The following is a 20,875-nucleotide window of genomic DNA, read 5'->3' on the forward strand; positions in this document are numbered from 1 at the left end:
AATCTGCTTTACCTACAAACTCACAGGCTTGCAAAATGACATATGAGTATCAAGATTTTCCTCACAGTCTTGTCTGCAATGGCTAAAGGATCAAAAATGCAAAGGATAAAAAATGATATAAAAGTCCATTAGTAGGGAAATAGCTAAATAAATAATATACATCAAAAAAATGGACTATTGGGGCGCCTGGGTGGCGCAGTCGGTTGAGCCTCCGACTTCAGCCAGGTCACGATCTCGCGGTCCGTGAGTTCGAGCCCCGCGTCGGGCTCTGGGCTGATGGCTCAGAGCCTGGAGCCTGTTTCCGATTCTGTGTCTCCCTCTCTCTCTGCCCCTCCCCCGTTCATGCTCTGTCTCTCTCTGTCCCAAAAAAAATAAATAAATGTTGAAAAAAAAAATGGACTATTATGCTAACATAAAAAAAGTGAAGAAAAGTTCTCTGTGTTGATACATATCAATGCACAACCGTGTGTATAGAAAAATAGAATTAAATACTTATACTTGTACATTCTTATTTATGTATTTAACAATCACTAGAATTAAAATAAACAATGATATCCATGGGATAAGGGAAGTGGAAACTGGGCAGAGAGAAACAGAGATGGAGAAAGACATTTTTATAGATTAGAGTTTTGAACATATGAATTTATTATCCGTTTAAAAATAACTACATTTAATTGTTAAAAAATCAGCTGTACCAAAAAGCTATTACACAGCAAGTCAGATTTTGTATAGGAAAATAACTTGGAAATGGGCAATTGATCAATTATGTGAGCAGATAAATGTCAGGCCAAAGGAACTTCAAAATAATATGTGAAAAAAAAACACTGGCGAAAAGAAACAAAGTCAAGATCTTCTATCCCAGAAATGCATGATTCAATGACAAAATGTCATGATAAATGGAGGAGGGGGAATACCTTTTCTTTTTTTTTAACAGATTTTCCCCATAAATTTTCTATACTACAGTACTCTTAGATTGATTCCAACCAAACATCCAGAAAGAGGGCATTCCCCAAAATTCCAACCCAAGTTTCATAGGTCCATTTGGAACCACCCCTAAATGTTTCATAAACAATACCAAAATTATTTCTATAGATACTAGTCACCCACATTTGCGGTAGGTAAATTAAAATTTAAATGTACAAGTAACATACCACAATTGAATGTTGTGGATGACACAAAAGCTCAGACTCGAAGTGGACAAGCAACCAATTAAAAAACTATATGAATAATGGTCATAATTAATCCACAAATTGGTCCCTAAGAAACAAAGTATAAAATTTACGTGGACCCGTTCTTCTGGCAGCAGCGCCCACTCCTAATTTGTGATGAAAAAACCCTGCTATCCACATAAACGCTGATATTTCTTTTGTCATCTGCTATGGAAGGAGGATATTTCCTGTTTCCGGTTCCAAGATATGGCAAGCGTACTTAATTTACTCACAGGAAGTATTAGCTTTGCAATGGTGCTGATGCTCCAAGACATACCCTTCTGCGCAGTGGCACTGGTGATGGCCAGTTCGGTCTTCACACATCTGGTCACAAATTCCCCATATCTGGCAATCATCAAAATCTGCCACATGGGAAATAAGTATTTATAACCATGTTTACCAGCATTTTTTGAGCACACTCTGACAAAAGTCTTGGACAGGCCATATAGGAATGTGGTGATGCCCATATCTAAATAAGTCCCCTCTGGAGGTAGCCCAGATTCTAGGCATACAATAAAAAATAGGAATTCAGAACAGGCATCTTCATATTATGGAAAATCTAAGATGATTTAAACAGTTTTTTTTTAATCTGCACAAAGGATAATTTTACAGAGGATGCACAGCACTGCTTAGATTCATAGCCTTGTGGTATTGCATTTCATTTTTTAATGTTGATTTACAAAATATCTGAATTTCTTCCCTTCAAAACTGTGTTTTCCCATATAGCAGCCACTAGCCCACCGTGGCTTCCTAAGTTCATATTTCGATTAATTAAAATGAAAATTGGGGCGCCTGGATGGCTCAACTGGTTAAGCATGTGACTTTTGATTTCGGCTCAGGTCATGATCTCATGGCTTGCACCTTGCCAGCACAGAGCCTGCTTGGGATTCTCTCTCTGCCCCTCCCTCTCTGCTCTCTCTCTTTCTCTCTCAAAATGAATAAACATTTTAAAATAAAATAATAAAATGAAATAAAATTAATAATTATTTTCTTAGTCTTGCCACATTTCAAGTGATCAACAGCTACATATGATCAAGGGTTACCTTATGTGAAAGTGTAGATATAGCACATTTCCACCATTGGAGAAAGTTCTATTGGACAGTGCTACATCAGAATAAAGTAAGACCTGCCCTATATCTATCCCATCAAGAAGTTACAAAACTGTAACTGCAATAAAGTATTTGGAAAGATTCATTTGCCCAGCTGCCTTTCCTCTGACATCAAAAATTGTAACAGGGCGCCTGGGTGGCGCAGTCGGTTAAGCGTCCAACTTCAGCCAGGTCACGATCTCGCGGTCCGTGAGTTCGAGCCCCGCGTCAGGCTCTGGGCTGATGGCTCGGAGCCTGCAGCCTGTTTCCGATTCTGTGTCTCCCTCTCTCTCTGCCCCTCCCCCGTTCATGCTCTGTCTCTCTCTGTCCCAAAAAAAAAAAAAAAAAAAAAAAAGTTGGAAAAAAAAATTATAACAAAAATTAAATTTAAATCATTTTTAAGACATTTTTAAAATATCTTCTCTTCTACTTATTCATTAACTTCTTATTCACTCATTCATTTAATAAGTGTTCATTGGAAGACCATTACATGACTGAGTAGGGTTTACTGTCACCATTGTCCTAGTTCTACTTTCTAAAACTGACATATAAACAATACAGTATGGGGGGGGGGGGGGAGAAGCAGATGGAACAACATAAAATATAAAGAGTCTTTCTCAAAGATTGTACAGCTTAAGGGCTACAGAAATTGTAGCCTATCCTTAGTAGATTGTTGCCAAATATTTCATTTGACCCTCCAAGTTCACATCCACTCTTCAGTCTCCTTCACCCTGCTCTCTTCACCTGGGAGAAAGACCATCACATCCTATACCAACAGGTTCTCAGTAAATTATAATTTCTGAAAGCATTGTACCCTAGGGTCTAGAATTCTCCACATTTCTAGGACCCGATTACATTTGCAACAAATGTCACAGTTGTGAATTAGGTTCTACTATACTTGCTGTGTGGTCCTCTATCTCACAACTCCCCAACTACAAAGCTCAAGAAAGCGCTGGGATCAAGCTGATGTTTCCAGTTTTCCCTCAAGATCAACTACAACAACATGGGCCTACATGGCCCTTTCCAAGGACTGTGACTAACCAAAGGAAAACATTAATCCAATTTGGACATGACAAGGTAAAAGGCATGTGTGTATAAATAAAAGGCCTTTCATGACTTATCTCTTGTGTGCCCTCACCTCAGCCCTGAGAAAGCACCACCTGAGGCTTCACCTCAGTAGAAATGAAAGTACAGGATATTCGCCCTCAAATTCCCAGAATGTCATGACCTCATTTTGAATGCAAGACCGATGAGAATATGTCTTAAGGGCCTGTAGTCACCCCGGGAACAGGAGTTCTGATGTCAAACAGAAGAAAACCAAAGGTGAAGAAGTCATAACTAAGAATTCTCGGGTGCAAATGCCCTTCCTATCACCTGGGCTACAAGTACTTTAAAGGTTGAATGAGTGTATAAAATCACTGTCACTTTTAATGAATGAATAAGATTACAGTCTACATTATGGAGAAAAATGAAGGATAATTACTACACATCATCAGCCAAAGTGAAAATAAAAATTAAAGTAGACTTGAGGCTTTTCATGAGAATAGAAAAGTAGTGCAAACTGTCTAAAACCCTAACACACTGCTTTATAATGCCACCTCCCACGCCATTACCTTTACCTATTTTTCTTTCCTTTTTATTCTTTGTCACCTCATACCAACAGATACTGCTTTGAAAATAATTCAAAAACCCCTTTTTAGCTTAGACCCCCTTGGACACCCTCTGATCCGTCAGGTTGTCTGAAATCCCACCATGCTGAATGACCTCCCTGCCCTAACTCCGTACCATGATGTCATTCCGTCAACAAACAGCATGTCCTGTCAATCAGAAACAATAACCCTGGTAAACTGCTTCAGCACGCCTCGGAGGCTCCACAGCCAGGTCAAGACTACCAGGGGCAGATGAATGGTAGAAGTCCACAAGATTACTTGTCAGGATTATTCAATTTTATTCTTGATTACCACTGAGGCATTCACTGGGGAGCCATGTCTAAGATGACAGATGTTGCATAGGTTTCCAACACCTGAAGCCTCTGTAATGAGCCAGCCATGCAGGGTCACAGTCATACAGAGAGTGTTTATTGAGTTGAAATGCTTGAAAGAGCAAACCAAAAGAATTTTCCTAAAAGCCCTGCTGAAACAAGTGTAACTGGTTTCGTAATGTCACATATCAAAACTAATGTGTTCTCTTTACAAAGAGAGCAAAACACAGTCTGTGAAATAAATGTTAACCCAGCTTCAAAGAACACATCTTTGAAAAACAGAGATCACAGAAAAGGTCTCTACAGGTGGCACGGGACCTAACAATCACAAAGGCCCCCAACTGCAGACTTTTGAGTTTATCTCCAAATGAAGTCATCTGTACTAAAGTCCCAGGCACACACTGCAGGGATTAAAAAAAAATATGTTCATCATGTAAGTTGAAACTAGTGCCTTCCAGTGTGCTAGGAACTGGGTGAGTTTTAGAAACCCTGAAATTATCTTATGCCACAGCAGAACATTGGCATTTTCTGTATTACATTCACTAATAGGTTAAATGTATTTTTAAAAACTCATTATGACAGTTTTCATTTATTTCAGACTTCAAAACAAAGTGGCCCAGACCTCTGACAAGTAGCCCTAGACACTTGAAAATAGAACCCAAAGCTCATCATAGACTTAGATACTGAGGGGAAAAGTGTTGGAAAATGTGCTATCTAGACTCTAGGATGCAAAAAAACAATGTCTAAGAACAGGTTGTAGGGCATCACAAAACTAAGCCAAGGATTCTGAAAGAGCAATCACTTTTACTGAATAGACTTCACGGCCTATCAAGTTCCAAATGCAACTCAGCTCAGCAGCCGTCTCAGTCCCCTCTTCGGGGAGTGAGAGAAGAAAAAAGAGAGAAGCTGATGGAATACTGAGAATGTGGCTTCTGGTATTTCTATTGGAATTCCTTTTCTACTAAGAGAAAGGAGAAATGCCTAGAGAACTAAAAAGACTAGAAATCGAATTGGCAGGTGGGTGGCAATAAGTGGCAGGGTGGGGCGGGGGGTAGGGGGGGTAGACCCTGACATTTGCCAAAGACAAAAGGAGCAGCCTCGCACCCACAGATGAACAGCACTCTGAGGAAAAGGGGACGCTGCCTTCACAATGAAGCCAGGCAGCACAGGCAGGGGCTCAGAAAACCACCTAACAGTTGAGAACACTCAAGTGACCGGTATTTTTTAATTACTTGACTGCATCCCCAATCTGATGATGGTGGTGGTGATGATGATGATTGTAATAATAAAACACAAAAAGTGTCCTGATTTCATTTAATGCCCGTTGCAGATCATCATCTTTTTTAATAGAATATTTTCAAATGATTAGAAATTTAGGGGCTTCCTTAAATAATTTTGAGTTGTCTCTGAGTCTTCAGAATCTCTTGAAGTGATTTGTGTAAAGCACGTCTTATCTTATATGCATGTCTTGTCTTGTGACATGTCTTATATTCAACAAGTAACTATACTGTTACTTCAGGGGAACAATCAGATCATGGGCAAACTTTGGGGCATGGTCCCAACATTAGAAACCTAAAATTGCCTCCTTTGAACACCACAAGGACCACCTTAATTGGATTGCTTAGCGGATATAAAAATCTTATTTTTCTTTGGCACATGACACATAAGTGAGTCCCATTATGGTTCTCAATAACACTGAGGAATAGACTTTCTCAAAAGTTTCAAGTTAAATTTGTAAACCAGAGTTAATTTGTGGCATTAAATTTTTTTCTGGCTGTGAACAGTTATTAAGATCAACCATATTTGATATAGTATAACCAAATTGGAAGCCATGAGCTGAGACTAAAGACTGAATAACTTCATTACTTTTACCCAAATTTCAGGAGAAACACTTTTGTAAAAGTATGTCTTACATATGCCATGTCTGTTTTTATTCAGAAAACCCTGAAGAACCCCTTATTTGGAAGGAATATCAAAAGAACACAAATATCCTAGGAAAAATCTGAATTATCTATCTTTTGGAGATCCATAGATGACTACCAAACTTAATTTTAATGAATCATTACAGTTACCTTCCAGATGCCCTTTTGCCAACAACAGTAAAAACAAAGTTAAAAAAAAAAAAACCTGGGGGCGTCTGGGTGGTTCAGTCAGTTAAGCATCTGACTTTGGCTCAGGTCATGATCTCACTGTTCATGGGGTCAAGCCCCACATCGAGCTCTGTACTAAAAGCTCAGAGCCTGGAGCCTGCTTCAGATTCTGCGTCTCCCTCTCTCCCTGTCCCTCCCCTGCTTGCACCTGTCTCTCTCTCTCTCAAAAATAAACAATAAACATTAAAAATAAATAAATAAAAACCCCTATGGACACTTTCTACTAATACGTTTGTTGTTTGTGTATCAAAAATCAGAAAGGAAAGAAATCAGAGCATTAAAAATCACTGTTTAAATCCTACAAAAATTAAATTGATGTTACTTGGCCATAGTAATTTTCCTATCATCAGACCCCATCCTAATCTCAGAAGGATGCAAAGCTGGCTCACATCACACTCAAAAATTTCCTAGTGGGAAAAATCACTGTTACAATTCAGATAAGAGAGATGTGAGAAGTATCTGGTGCACCAGCATCTACTTCAATGCCAGCCAAATGAAGCAAAATGACAGTGTCTACTCTTGAACCAAGTTTCAAGAATCTTCAAACACAGGTGAAATCAATAGGATTAACAACAAGCATGGCATGGGTACTGACTGGCCACCGTGGCCAGTGGAGCAGAGAGCTGATGATATGTGTTACGTGACCACGCTTTAGTTGCTGGGTCCTGAAGAGGTATGAGCATCCTGGAGAAGAGGCCAGGGGTGAGAAGAAACCATGTGGTAATACATCCACATGCATGTAATACCATATTAAACAACCAGCGTGGCCACACCAACCCTGCTTCCAAATACTAAAAAACACGAAAAGATTTCTTCCTTCATTATGTTTTGGACAAGTATCCATGTAGCTAGTCAACCCACTCAAAAGAACCACTCTTTTGCCTTGTGCATTTCACAAGTTTCTCAGACTTAAAACTTCCTATTGTCCAGGTTTTCTATGGGGACTGTGTTGGTCTTTGTTATAAAGATAGTCACTCCTATCCACAAGCATAAACACCTTGATGTCAGAGATCACATAACACATCAGTGTCGCAGCGTTGCACTTGTGATGAAACACAAGGCACTCCCACCTGTCACTTACCAACACAGGTGCGGGTGTTATTTTGGTCAACGATAAAACCTAGGGGACAATGACATATCCCTCCATTTGGTGACGGGTGGCATTGGTACTCACAGCTCAATATAGAACACAAATTCACATCTAAACAGAGAAAAACACTTTGTTAAATAAATAGTGAACTCTGGACAAGACTGATTTACCTATAAAGTAAAAGCTTCCTTTATCAAACCTAAAAGTTAATTAAGCATGTAGTAGAGACACAGAAATTATTACCATTCGAGCCTTCCTGCAATTTTATGCAATAAAAGCTCAATCCTATTTTTAAAAAAATAAATCCTTTTATTTTTTTTAAGAGCTAAGATTAGTGTATACAAAGGATTTTTGTACACTAAAAATAAATCCTTTTGAAGTTATAACTACATGCAAGTCATCTTAAAGGCGGTTTATGGAAAAATCAACTCATAAGCCTATCTTTTTGTTTACATAGTAGAAAAAAGTCAAGAATTCCCAAGTGACTGGATTGGCAACATGAAACATGTTAACCATGGCTACTTCTAAACAACTACTAGATAATTTATAGACTACAGGTCATAAATTGTATTCCCATATAGGACACTCAATTGTCCATACAGTTGATGGATTGACGGTGGGGGGATATTCTACAACCATTTAGAAAAAAAAGAAAAACTGGGGTGCCTGGGTGGCTCAATCAGTTAAGAGTCTGACTCAGGTTAAGCATTTTGGCTAAGGTCATGATCTCATGGTTCATGGGTTTGAGCCCTGCATCAGGCTCTGAGCTGTCAGCCTGCTTCAAATTTTGTGTGTATCTCTCTCCCTCTCTCTCTTTCTCTCTGTCTCTCCCTCCTCCACTCACTCAGTAAATAGATAGGTAGGTAGATAGATAGATAGATAGATAGATAGATAGATAGATAGGAAAAAAGAAAAACTAAAGTAAGGTATATATCCCAGAAACCAGAAGGTTCTTTTTTTTCCAATATAGCCAGATAAGACTTCTCCATAAGTATAAGCCAGAGAATAATATCCCCAGAACACCTTTAGAATCATCAAAATTGCCATTAAAACCATTCTGCTTGGGTGAAAGAAAAAACACCACAAATATTTTGAAGCTCCTCCCATTAAGAGATGGAGTTTGTTTCATCAATCCATTGAATCTAAGCTTGGCCAGATGACCTGCTTTGGCCAATAACAAATTTAGCAAACATGACCTAAGAAGAGGTTTAAAAGAGCTCATTCGCTAGGGTTTGCCTTTTCTATCACCATGTGGAAAAAGACTAGACTGGGTTTTCATTTTAACATCTTTGATGTGTCAATGAGCCGGTCTAGGCCACAAAACTTCCTAGCCAACCCAAAGGACCACGAGAAATAAATATTACTTGGTTTAATCCAGTAAGTTTTAGGATAGTTATGCAAACACCAATACTCTCTGTATTTGGCAATGTATTATAGAAAAACAGAAACCTCTTTATCTGAGGGGTGCCTGGGTGGCTGAGTGGGTTAAGCTTCCTACTTTGGCTCAGGTCATGATCTCGTGGTTCGTGAGTTCAAGCCCCACATCGGACTCTCTGCTGTTAGCACAGACCCTACTTTGGATCCTCTGTCATCCTCTCCGTCCCCGACTCACGTGTGCTCTCTCTCAAAAACAGTCTTTATCTGAAAACTACCCAGATAAATTTCCATACTCACCACAAAATCGTCCTTTGGTAATATTGGTTTCATCTTCTCCTCCTGGACAATCTAAAGTCCCATCACAAACCTTTAAAACTGGGATGCATTTTCCAGACTCTGGACAAGCCCATTCGCCTGGGTAACATTCACGAATATGATGAGTACTGCTTTCTGCAGGGGGTGGAATAAAAGAGACACAGGCCACATGGGAGAGGGAGCCAACTCTTTTTAATCAATATAGAGAATATAGACCAGGTGGACAAGAGAAGTCCACAAGTATTCTTAGTAAACTAGTATTTCTAACTGTACTACTGGGCTTTTACTGAGATGAGAAGTGGCAAATGGAATTATTCAAGTTCTGTTCTAAGGTAGGCAGCCAGATTATAAGAGTAAGAAGACACATGGACCTGAATTATCAAACAAACTAGATTAATAACCCCTAGAAGAAAATGCAGTTAATTTAAATCCTGAATTATAGAACTAGGGTTATCAAGGTAATAGCAAGTTTCCGGAGTTTTTATTTTGTTTTTGTCTGTCCTTTTTTTGGTTGTTCTTTTTCTTTAGTGAAATGTCATCAACGTAAGAAAAACTACAACTAAACTGCAGGAAGACTGCTGCCTGGAACACTGAAACCAATGGATCTTCCCCAAGCATCACTCTTACTATATCAGGGGCTGGAACAGTACAGGACTTGCTTTATGCTGTGGGCGTTAGTAACTTCTGAACTGTTGGAGGTACTGCTGGTGAAGGCGGTGAATATCATTGTCAATTTCCTTCTCAAAGAATCTTGAAACAATTCCCTGGGTAGCAGAGTCTCCTGCAACTACCAATCCCTAACTCTTTCTCTCACACGTTGCCTATCTTCTACCACTGGATGTCAGTGACTTATGTGGTTGAAAATCCAAATTTGAAAACAGAAAAAAGTCAGCATATATTAAAGAAGAGGGACAGACCGCCCCACCTATTCTGCTTTAATGATGACAGGGAAGAAATCATAATTTATTCTTTAATTGGGTCCAGGGTCTTTTTAAGAAAAGCCAGGGGAGTCACCTCCTTCTTCCCCACCCACTAAGTTACTTAAAATGCAGGCAATCCTGAGACTTGCTTATCACAGATAATTTCTAACAAGGAGAGTAGGAATACAAGTTCTGGAAAGCACTTTAAGAAAATGCTTTCCAATAAGAATCTCTTCTCCTTACCACATCCATTTTCATCTCCATTATCTCTGCAGTCATCCTCTCCATCACACACCATATTTTGACTAATGCAGTAGCCATTGGGGCAAGTGAACTGGTTGCCTCTGCAGGTCTCGTAGGCTGGAAGAAAACAGCAGTTGCACTCCAAAGACACAAATCACTTGGGAAAAATCAAGAAGTTCAACTCACTGCCTAAACTGAAACGAAACTGACTATGTCAATTTAGTCTCTAAAGTATCACAAAACAAAACAAAACAAAACAAAACAAAACAAAACAAAACAAAACAAAAACAACCAGGAAAGAACAGGGGGAAGAGTGGAAAAAAGAAGGGGAGAAAACATAACAGCATCTTTGGGTCAAGGATGTGAACTCAGATGCCAGTCTGTCTCTCAAGATTACAAGGCAGTATGCTATAGGTTGACACAGAACAAAGAATGCAGATTGATAAAGGTGCTACAGACAGGTCAACGTCCAGCATGCCCTTACTTTATCACAAGCACCGAAATTGCTATCTAAGACCAAATGATTCTGAGTCACCCATTCTGTGTTGTCACATTCCCTTTAATACAGTCACTGAAATAAGCCCAGGGGCCAGAAAGGAAGTCAGGCATGGCTCATAAAAAGTTAGGGTGATGGGGAGCCTGGTGGCTCAGTTGGTTAACCGTCCGACTTCGGCTCAGGTCATGATCTCACAGTTTGTGGGTTCGAGCCCCGCATCTGGCTCTGTGCTGAACAGCTCGGAGCCTAGAGCCTGCTTCGGATTCTGTGTCTCCTTCTCTCCCTGCCCCTCCTCCACTCATGCTCTCTGTCTCTCAAAAATGAATAAACATCAAAAAAAATGTTTAAAGAAAAGTTAGGATGATACTGAAAATAATTTAGCAAGGCATAGGTGCCAATCAATCAAAATGAGTGTGGTTACAAAAATCACAACATTCTAGTACATAAATGACCACAAAAAGGTGCCACCTCATTTTGTGAAATCAGTAAAACTCTCTCACAGAGACTTCAAACTACATATTCCAATAAAATGAATCCAGAGTGAGAGTGCCTGGGTGGCTCAGTCAGTTAGTGTCCAACTTCGGCTCAGGTCATGATCTCACAATCCATGAGTTCGAGTCCTGCATCAGGCTCTGTGCTGACAGCTCAAATCTTGGAGCCTGCTTCAGATTCTGTGTCTCCTTCTCTCTCTGCCCCTTCCCTGCTCACATTCTCTCTCTCTCTCTCTCTCTCTCTCTCTCTCTCTCTCTCAAAAATAAATAAATGTTAAAAAAATTACATAAAAAAAATTAGTCCACAGTAGGCAACCATGAGAGGTGATGTGCCTCATAGGCAATTAAAAGGAAAATAAAAAGTAGGGACAGAGTTAAAAAGTGGAGGCAACAAAAGCCACCTGCACCACACTGAAACTTTCCTGTCCCTCCAATATCAATGTGGTAAGAATTTCAAAGTAAAGAGGAGAGCTAGGACCACTGCTATAAGGGAACTTCCTCTCCCTTCGAAGTGTTCAGCTATCAAGGTTATCAGACCCATTACTGAGGTATGGGTAATTTGAGAGCCTAGTGATACAATACACCCTGTACCCTTGTAGCCTAAGGGGGAAAAATGCACACTGTCCATCAGCAATCCTTCAACTCTACACAGATCCTTAGAAGATAAAAGAGTCCAGGTCTAACTACACTGCTGAAACTCATGCCATGAGGCCTAAGTGATCTTCTGGCTCCATCTGCCATCAGACATAGTGACCCTTTTGTTTGAAAAGAGTGGTACATTCGTCAGAAAATAACTACAGCAACACTCCTAGCAACCTGACCCAGCATAAGGAAATCACCGTACCACAAGAACGTTCATCACCGCCGTCTTCGCAATCAGGGTAATGGTCACAGACATAGATACGAGGGATGCACACCCCAATGTCACACTGGAACTCGTGTTGTGAACATTCCTGAGCTGTGACACAAAGTTAACGAGGGCAAGAAGAAAGAGAAGTTCAATTCCACTGTAGCCATTTAATTTCACAGGAAGATTCTGTCTCAAGTTTAAAAAGAGATTTTTATTATGCAGCAGCATGCTGGTAAATGTTTAACAACCAATTCTCCAGGAACAAAAAGGCCCTGACTCGTAGTGTTTGCCAATTTCCATGGTGCAAATACTCCCACTTCCAAATACTGACTTCAGGCTACCAACATGAATTCACCGAACACAAATTCGGGAAGAGACTGTGGAATTGGCCAGCATAAATGACTGTGCACACCACTGCACATCTTGCATACATTACTCACTGCAATTGCTTTCATCAGAAGAGTCTCGGCAGTCAATTCTCCCATCACATTTCTGACTGCTGTTATAGCAGGCTCCACTGGCACAGGTAAGCTGTTCGCATGTTGGGTATTCTAAAAAAAGGAAAATAACACACAAATCTTAAATTAAGACATTCCTTCTGCATACACTTCTTCAGTGACTACTACATGTTAGACACTAAATGCTGAGCATATACTGGAAAACAAAAGAGACCTGGTTCCTTTTACAAATTACAAACTGGGCTGTGTGCTAATGTGGGAAGTGCAGGGTTCTATGAGAATGCATAGCAGGGGGGAGTCCAGAGCCCAGGGAAGTCTCCCCTGAAGAAGTGACCTATGAGCTCAGAGCTAAAGAATGAGAAGGAATTTAACTTATTCCAAAATGGAACCTTCTTTTACATAATACAGATAACATCCCAGATAGCTAGTGTACTACCAAACAGGCTTTGAGAAGTGAAGGGCTGTTTCTTTTGCCAGAGGGTTGTTTCCTTTCTGAAAACAGGCTTCTAAGTTAGGAGGGATGGGACCACTCAGTAGCTATTTACTCTTACTCAAGCTGCTTATCATCTCTGTTACCACTTCTTTATCCATACATTTACATAATTTAGTTCACAGGGTAGAGGGACCTCAAAACACAATGTCTACAATCGCATTCTGAAAAGCATAATGTGTTCTACAAGCACAAGTAACTATTACCACATTATACACATATGCTATTAACCAGATGCTTCACTCTGGTTTTCTAGCTCAAGATGGAAAAACCAGGATGTCCCTTGCAGGAATAACATGCTGATAGTCCCTCTCCTGTGTGTCCCCATACTTGAAACACATACCTCTCGTGATTCTGAATGAAGGCTTCATTCTAGTGGTTGTTTATCTGTTTCCCCCACAACATAATGACACCCTCTTAAGTTCTAGGATCCTGTCTTACCCATCTAAATTTTTTTTTAATGTTTTTATTTATTTTGAGACAGAGAGAGACAAAGCATGAGCAGGGGAGGGGCAGAGAGAGAGGGAGACACAGAATCTGAAGCAGGATCTGAGCTGTCAGCACAGAGCCTGATAAGGGGCTCGAACTGACAGACTAAGATCATGACCTGAGCCGAAATCAGATGCTTAACCGACCGAGCCACCCAGGTGCCCCTTGTCTTACCCATTTTAGAATCCCCAACACTTAGTGCAGGAACTGGATCATTACTCAAGGTGTTCAAGATATGTTAGATATTGCTACTGACTTATCACAGATGAACTTTTTAGGTAAAAAGCTTTCAAAACCATTTTGAATTTCTGCCTTTTATGGTCTTCAATATCCTCCTTCTCAAACTGATATTTTTCTTGGTCTTTTTTTTTTTTCCATTAAAGATTGTTCTCATAATGATTCTCATATTATCTTCAAATTTCTCTTTAAGCAAAAGGTATGCCTTAGATAAGGGCTCAAAGACTAGACAATAGAGTCCCACTTTGTGGCTCAATTTTTCATTTAAGAACCTGCTTTGAGGTTTCATAGATGTGGACAGATAATTCCTTAAACAGTCCCAAAGTCTCCTTCAAGCAGGAGCAGTGCACAAAATCCTGTGCTGAAACTTTATTAAACTTATCCTGAGTTAACAACGTGCACTTTAATGAAAGATGAACTCTCAAATGATACTTTTCCATTTTTTGTACAGTGAAAGAACCCCAAATATTCTCATCTCCAAAACTTTAAAACTGGACTACTAAGTGTCTTAATACTTAGGTGTACTTAAATAGCCAAAGTTCCATTTAGTTAATCATATAATAAAATGGAAGGCATTTTAAAATAGCTGATTAAAATTTTTATTTTTTAAAAAAAATTTTTTTTCAACGTTTATTTACTTTTGGGACAGAGAGAGACAGAGCATGAACAGGGGAGGGGCAGGGAGAGAGAGGGAGACACAGAATCGGAAACAGGCTCCAGGCTCTGAGCCATCGGCCCAGAGCCCGACGCGGGGCTCGAACTCACGGACCGCGAGATCGTGACCTGGCTGAAGTCGGACGCTTAACCGACTGCGCCACCCAGGCGCCCCTAAAATTTTTAATTTCTTCTGAATTTTAATTTATTTTTTTAGTAGTCTAAGAATCAGCTTAGGGTTACTGCTGTCTTTTCATCATTGAGGAGGTATTACAAATGTGCCTTCAAAGGGTCATACAGCTCTGTTTATTAATTCTCACTTCAAGAGATGCAAGAGGCCAGTTGAGTCTGGCCAGCAATTCCCCTCCCTATGTGCCAGACAGCTCCTAGAGTATGTTGTGTAGCCTTTTAAGCAGGAGAAAGATCTTAGAAAACCCTGTCTTTGTAATAGATAAGGTATCTGTTTGGAGGAAAATTTATTTGGGGTTGGAGGGTGACTACCTCACTTAAGGTGATTATGGCAGATATGAAGGATCTGGGACAAATATGCTGAGAGGATCACTTGTTCTCGCCGTCCTGCCTTTTGAGAGCCAGTGCCATAAAACCGGAAAGGGAAGAACTACAACAGTATCCACTGACAAGACTAAAAGTTTTCTGACACGCCTCATTCCCCCCAACAAACAACAAGGCCAGCTTGAGGGCGTCAGGGAGAGTATTGTGATGGTCAGAGGTCAGCAGTTAAACACCAGGAATGAGGAACAGCTTTCTTGTCTCCATCCACAATGATAATGAATCGCTTCTCAATCAGCCAAGAACCTGCCTCAACTCCTACAAGCCTTCTGGTCTATTCTGTGCATAGTTAACTGCGGTATATGCCCATAGGGAAGACTGCATGGAACTACCTGACTCAGCTAAATACTGAAAATATTTGGAGACCCACACAGAGGGAATGGTTCCAAACTATTCACCCTGAACAAAATAAGAAATGAACAGATTCTACTTCCCTTAAAGATTTCTATTACCAACCCCAGGAAATAGGAAGTCACAATACTTTGGGACTCGCAGATACCTAAAATCTTATTTTTTGGTTTATTTCCTAACCAGGTCAAGAGTCTAACCTCATAAACTTTTTCCCATGGAGCAAACCCATCATGTATCTGAAATGTCCTGCAAGATTTTAAGTAGAGAGAAAATTTTTTTTTTTAATTTTTTTTTTCAACGTTTATTTATTTTTGGGACAGAGAGAGACAGAGCATGAACGGGGGAGGGGCAGAGAGAGAGGGAGACACAGAATCGGAAACAGGCTCCAGGCTCTGAGCCATCAGCCCAGAGCCTGACGTGGGGCTCGAACTCACAGACCGCGAGATCGTGACCTGGCTGAAGTCGGACGCTTAACCGACTGCACCACCCAGGCGCCCCGAGAGAAAATTTAAGAGACGAGATAATGCACAAGAAACCAGAGAAACCCAACCTTCTAAGTTTTGTCTTAATGGAAAGATTGACAACGATCAAGTAGCCCAAGACCTCTAAAGCTTATCTGACACAAAAATTCACAAAAAGAACACACTTGCTCACACCACCTCTTCCCTCTCCCTTCCTTACTTTCTCCACATGCCAAATGTATGTGTTTGTTCCCCTACAAATGGGAGCTTCCCCCAAATATCCATACAAGATTGGTGTGGTGCTTGAAGATTTTTAAAATTTTTCTATGCTAATGATTTTATTTGAGCAAGAAAGTACCATGTTTAGATACTCATATAATTAAAGGGTCTGAAGTGGCTTGAAGACCTCATGGAACTCCCAGAATGGAAATCATTCACAGCAGAGCAAGATATAAATATTAACACTACTCTTTATTATCTTGACAAGAGGGCTGTGAGTACATTCTAGTCTCAGAATTTGGCAAAATGGTCAAAAAGCACATAGAAAAGAAGACAAATTTATTACAAAGAAAGGGGAGACATCTTAAAGGTAGATTATGAAACTTAAGGTAAGATTTAAAGGAAAATAACAAATTACTGATAAAAGCCTTGCCCAAGATACCTGAGACCTTTCAAGGTCTTAGCCTCATCCTTGTAAGTTAGTTACTCTGGCTAATCCAGTCAAAGTAATGATTTGCCAGAAAAAGTTTGCTAGTTTGGCCACCAGCACTTAGTTGCAAGTACTACCCACAGTTAAATAAGCAATGACAATAAAAGCCATCAATAACATAGACTGAAAAGTAGGTGCCAGAAAGTACTCAGTATGTATGAACTCATTTCATCCTTATCACAACCCTATGAGGTAGACACTATTACTCCCATTTATAGATTTCTATTCTATTGATGCTATATATGTACCTTTCTGAGGTTAAGTAATTTAAAAAAGGTCATACAACCAGTAAACTGGAGAGCCAGATTTCAAATTCAGGCAATGTGGCTCCACAATGCACATCCCTAGCATCACAATAGATGTAGCTACTGCTTAGAAGCTTCACAGCAAGCAGTAGGAAGAAGCAAAAAATTACAGAAACAAAATGAAATTGAATGAAAGAAATAGAAACTCTTAGAAAGATAGTTTTAAAAGGAAAATAAATAACTCTAGAGAAAAAGCAAAGTTTTTGTTTCTTCCATTCAGTTTCCCATCCCACATTGGGAGTCTGGAGTGGTGAGGCCAACTCTAGATTTCAGCAAGTAATGGCATATTCTATTAAGGACTTCAATCTGGTATGATCCAGGAATTCAAGGAAACTCTATGCTAGGAAACAAAGCTTTCCCGGAGTACCAGAACAAACAAGAGAGTCGGCACCAAAAAAATAGACCACAATATAGCAGGGAACTCACTCTACCCCCTCCCCAGTTAAATTCAAATCCCCAAAGTGACTGCCATCATGAACTAGCACCAAGGAAATAAAGCAACATACAACAAAACAAGAGGAAAGTATTTCCTGCCACTCTTCAAAAATAATTAACAATGGCTTTCAATAAAAAGCATATACATAATAAGTTTTATAAAATGGAAATAGCAATTCAGCACCCTAGAAAGAGAAAGCAGGGATGCCTGGATGGCTTAGCCCATTAAGCGTCCGACTTCGGCTCAGGTCAGGATCTCGCATTCGTGAGTTCGAGCCCTGCGTTGGGCTCTGTGCAAGCAGCTCAGGGCCTGGAGCCTGCTTCAGATTCTGTGACTCCCTCACTCTCTGCCCCTCCCCTGCTCTCTCTCTCAAAATAAATCAATAAACATTAAAAAGAAAGAAAGAGAGAGAGAGAGAAAGCAAACACAGTAATCCCAAGGCCTAGTACCATGGGACTAAAATCAAGTTTAATCCAAGTAGCTTTCAGGAAGCAGAAGCCAAAAAGAGAAAACACATTATCTATTCCTATCTGTTCCTTACAGTGATCCTCTGTGACTCATCTGGGCAGAACAAACACGCAAATTTTAACGGAAGAGACAGGAAGAGTACCCGCACCACTAGAATTATGAGAGTGGCCACTTGCAAACCATAGCTAGAAATGGCGTGGCTCAGTCTTCCTATCGAGACACTGTTCCAGATAATTGAAGATTCATCAGCAAATGATTGCTGCATGAACGTCATTATGCTGAAAGCTAGTTACTCTACAGAGTGCTACGTTCCTTTTCATTAGAATTTCATTCTATCCAACATACATTTATTGAAATCCACCTCCCTGGATACTTTGCTAAGAACTGGATAAAGAGATAAACAAAATTACAAGTGAGGTAGAAATTCCCACAATGTTGGGAGGCACCTGGGTGGTTCAGTTGGTTAAGTGTCCAACTCTTGATTTCGGCTCAGGTCATGATCTCATAAACTGGGAGATCAAGCCCCGCTTCAGGGTCCTCACTGACAGTGAGGAGACTGCTTGAGATTCTCTCTCTCTCCCCCTCTCTCTGTCCCTCCCCTGCTCACACACCCTCTCTCTCTCTCTTTCTCTCTCTCTCTCTCAAAACAAATAAATAAACTTAAAAAAAAATAAATTCCCACAATGTTTTAAAAAAATATTTTATTCAATCAGGGCACCTGCGTGGCTCAGTTAAGCGTCCAACTTGTGGCTCAGGTCATGATCTCTCAACCCATGAGTTTGAGCCCCGCAGTTCAGAGGCTGGAACCTGCTTCAGATTCTGTGTCTCCTTCTCTCTCAGCCCCTCCCCCACTCATACTCTGTCTCCCTCTCTCTTTCTCTCTCTCTCTCTCTCTCTCAAAAATAAATGAGTGATAGTGAGGAGCAGCTCTCTGATAAGGTGACAGTTGAACAGGAGCCATTAGGCTTAGTAAAACAAGGTCACTGGTGGCATTGACAAGAATGCTTTCAGGAGATTGGTGGAAACTGCTGTTTTCAGGGAGTTCAAGAAAGAAAGAGGAGAGGAAATGGAGGCACTCTATGTATCTTTGTTATAAAAGGGAGCAAAGAAATTGGACAACAGCTGAGAGGGGTCTCGGGAGCTTTTATTTATTTATTTTTTAACTTTTTTTTTATTTTTTTTTTTATTTTTGAGACAGAGAGAGACAGAGCATGAATGGGGGAGGACCAGAGAGAGGGAGACACAGAATCTGAAACAGGCTCCAGGCTCTGAGCTGTCAGCACAGAGCCCGACGTGGGCTCGAACTCACGGACCGCAAGATCATGACCTGAGCTGAAGTCGGCTGCTTAACTGACTGAGCCACCCAGGCAGCCCTTGGGAGCTTTTAATAAATATTTATAATGTGCTTGTATGATGATTTATTTTCTTTTAAGTTTATTTTGAGAGAGAGCATGCGTGCAAGCAGGAGAGAGGCAGAGAGAGGGAGAGAAAGAGAATCCCAAGCAGGCTCTGTGCTGACAGCGTGGGGTGGACCCCATGAACCCCGAGATCATGACTTGAGCCGAAAACAAGAGTCTGACACTTAACTGATTGAGCCACCCAGGTGCCCCTGATGGAGATTTAAATAAGAAATTTTTATTTCCCCAAGGTTTCGGGGCTCTGAATTCTATCTCGACTGTAAGAACACCAAAACAGGTATGTCTGTGATGTGATAGGTAAGGGTGTCAGTCTCTCTGCTTCTGCTTTCTCACCTGGAGGAGCAGAAAGAGAACAGTAAGAGCAAGGCTGAAGGGGCAGCTTAACCGTGGAACTGAGTTTGAAGAAAAGCATGTTCTTTACGAGCCATCATAATCTACAGAATGACTTGAATCATCCTCTTTATTCCTGTTTCCCATTTGGAGTTTCAGCAATTAGATATATAAAGGAAAATGTTTGAATTCTAAAGAACAGAAAGTCAATAGAAATAAAACTTCACGGACAAAGTGGCCCCAGTTGCAGGCAGACCAAATACTGCTGATTACCAGCAAGAAAGCCTTCATTGTAATAGGGATTTTACCCTTTCTTTGGCATTCCTAAGTATCAAAAGAGAAGTACTGCAAACCAGTGATAATTAGCAATAGTTTTACTCACACCAACATCACACTAATATGGCACTCGATAAAAACAAAATAATCTGTTCTCTTAACTGGGAAAAACTGTACTAGTTTTGAGCAACTTAAAGTCACTGTAATATATTAACTGAATGACCCATAATTGCTGCATTGTTCTGATGTTTATCTTAGACTCTGCATGAGTGGTTTTTCCTTGATGCTAATCCCATTAGAAGTAAAATGGACTGCAGTTTTGAATCTCCTGTTCCTTGGGGGGAAAAATTAATTGACAGCTATTTAATAGTAGGTGCCATTTTATAGATAGCCAGACTGAAGAATAAAATAACTTGGAGAAAATGAACTTTTACCTGTTTCACAGCTTTTTATAGTAGACATAACCAGAAATCGTTCTCACATAATAGAATAATCAAAAAATACCTTATGCATATTGGAACACAGCAGACAAAAAGACCAAACAATATGAAAAGCTTTCATACAACACAAATTTGTCTCAAGGATAATCTTTTTAGTGGAATCTATGTTTGCCTTCCTCATCATCAGGCCCATTCTCTTCCCTCCCCTCTCCCTGCCTCCCTGAGAGAACTCTTATACACTTTTCTTTGTTCTGTACAAGGAATGTCTGGAATAGACACAAGGTGCTCTACGTTGGAGCACAGTGTTTTGATCTTAGAAAGCTTGAAAGGGTAAAGACTATAACCTAGGGGTCTGATCCGACAGTCAGGACTATGAACTACAGGGTCGAGCTTCCTGATCCTTTCAAATCTTTGGGGAAAAGAATTAGATCCTTCCTTGGAGCTTTTCCAACATCATTACTATATTTAATTGATTTCTAGGGGCATAACGTATTTAGACCCCTTCGTGTAGACAATCTTCTGAGAAATAGAAAAATGAAAGTCACACTCATAGGCTGATCCTGCATTTGTCCAC

At 40.2% G+C, this 20,875-nt stretch overlaps 1 protein-coding gene across 3 annotated transcripts in view; it reads right to left on the bottom strand.

The window, feature by feature from the left end:
- LRP2 (LDL receptor related protein 2) overlaps positions 1–20,875 on the bottom strand; it is a 204,789-nt gene that overhangs the window by 130,817 nt on the left and 53,097 nt on the right. For all 3 annotated transcript variants that reach the window (XM_040475304.1, XM_040475305.1, XM_040475303.1), the window contains exons 5-10: positions 12,650–12,760; positions 12,204–12,317; positions 10,373–10,489; positions 9,192–9,344; positions 7,509–7,628; positions 1,442–1,570 (exon numbers count right to left, since the gene is read on the bottom strand). In XM_040475304.1, the coding sequence (XP_040331238.1) occupies positions 1,442–1,570; positions 7,509–7,628; positions 9,192–9,344; positions 10,373–10,489; positions 12,204–12,317; positions 12,650–12,760 (744 nt within the window). The remainder of the gene's footprint in view (positions 1–1,441; positions 1,571–7,508; positions 7,629–9,191; positions 9,345–10,372; positions 10,490–12,203; positions 12,318–12,649; positions 12,761–20,875) is intronic.

Source organism: Herpailurus yagouaroundi, unplaced genomic scaffold (genome assembly GCF_014898765.1).
Source record: "Herpailurus yagouaroundi ecotype Mexico unplaced genomic scaffold, PumYag 140, whole genome shotgun sequence".
Classification (NCBI taxonomy): domain Eukaryota; kingdom Metazoa; phylum Chordata; class Mammalia; order Carnivora; family Felidae; genus Herpailurus; species Herpailurus yagouaroundi.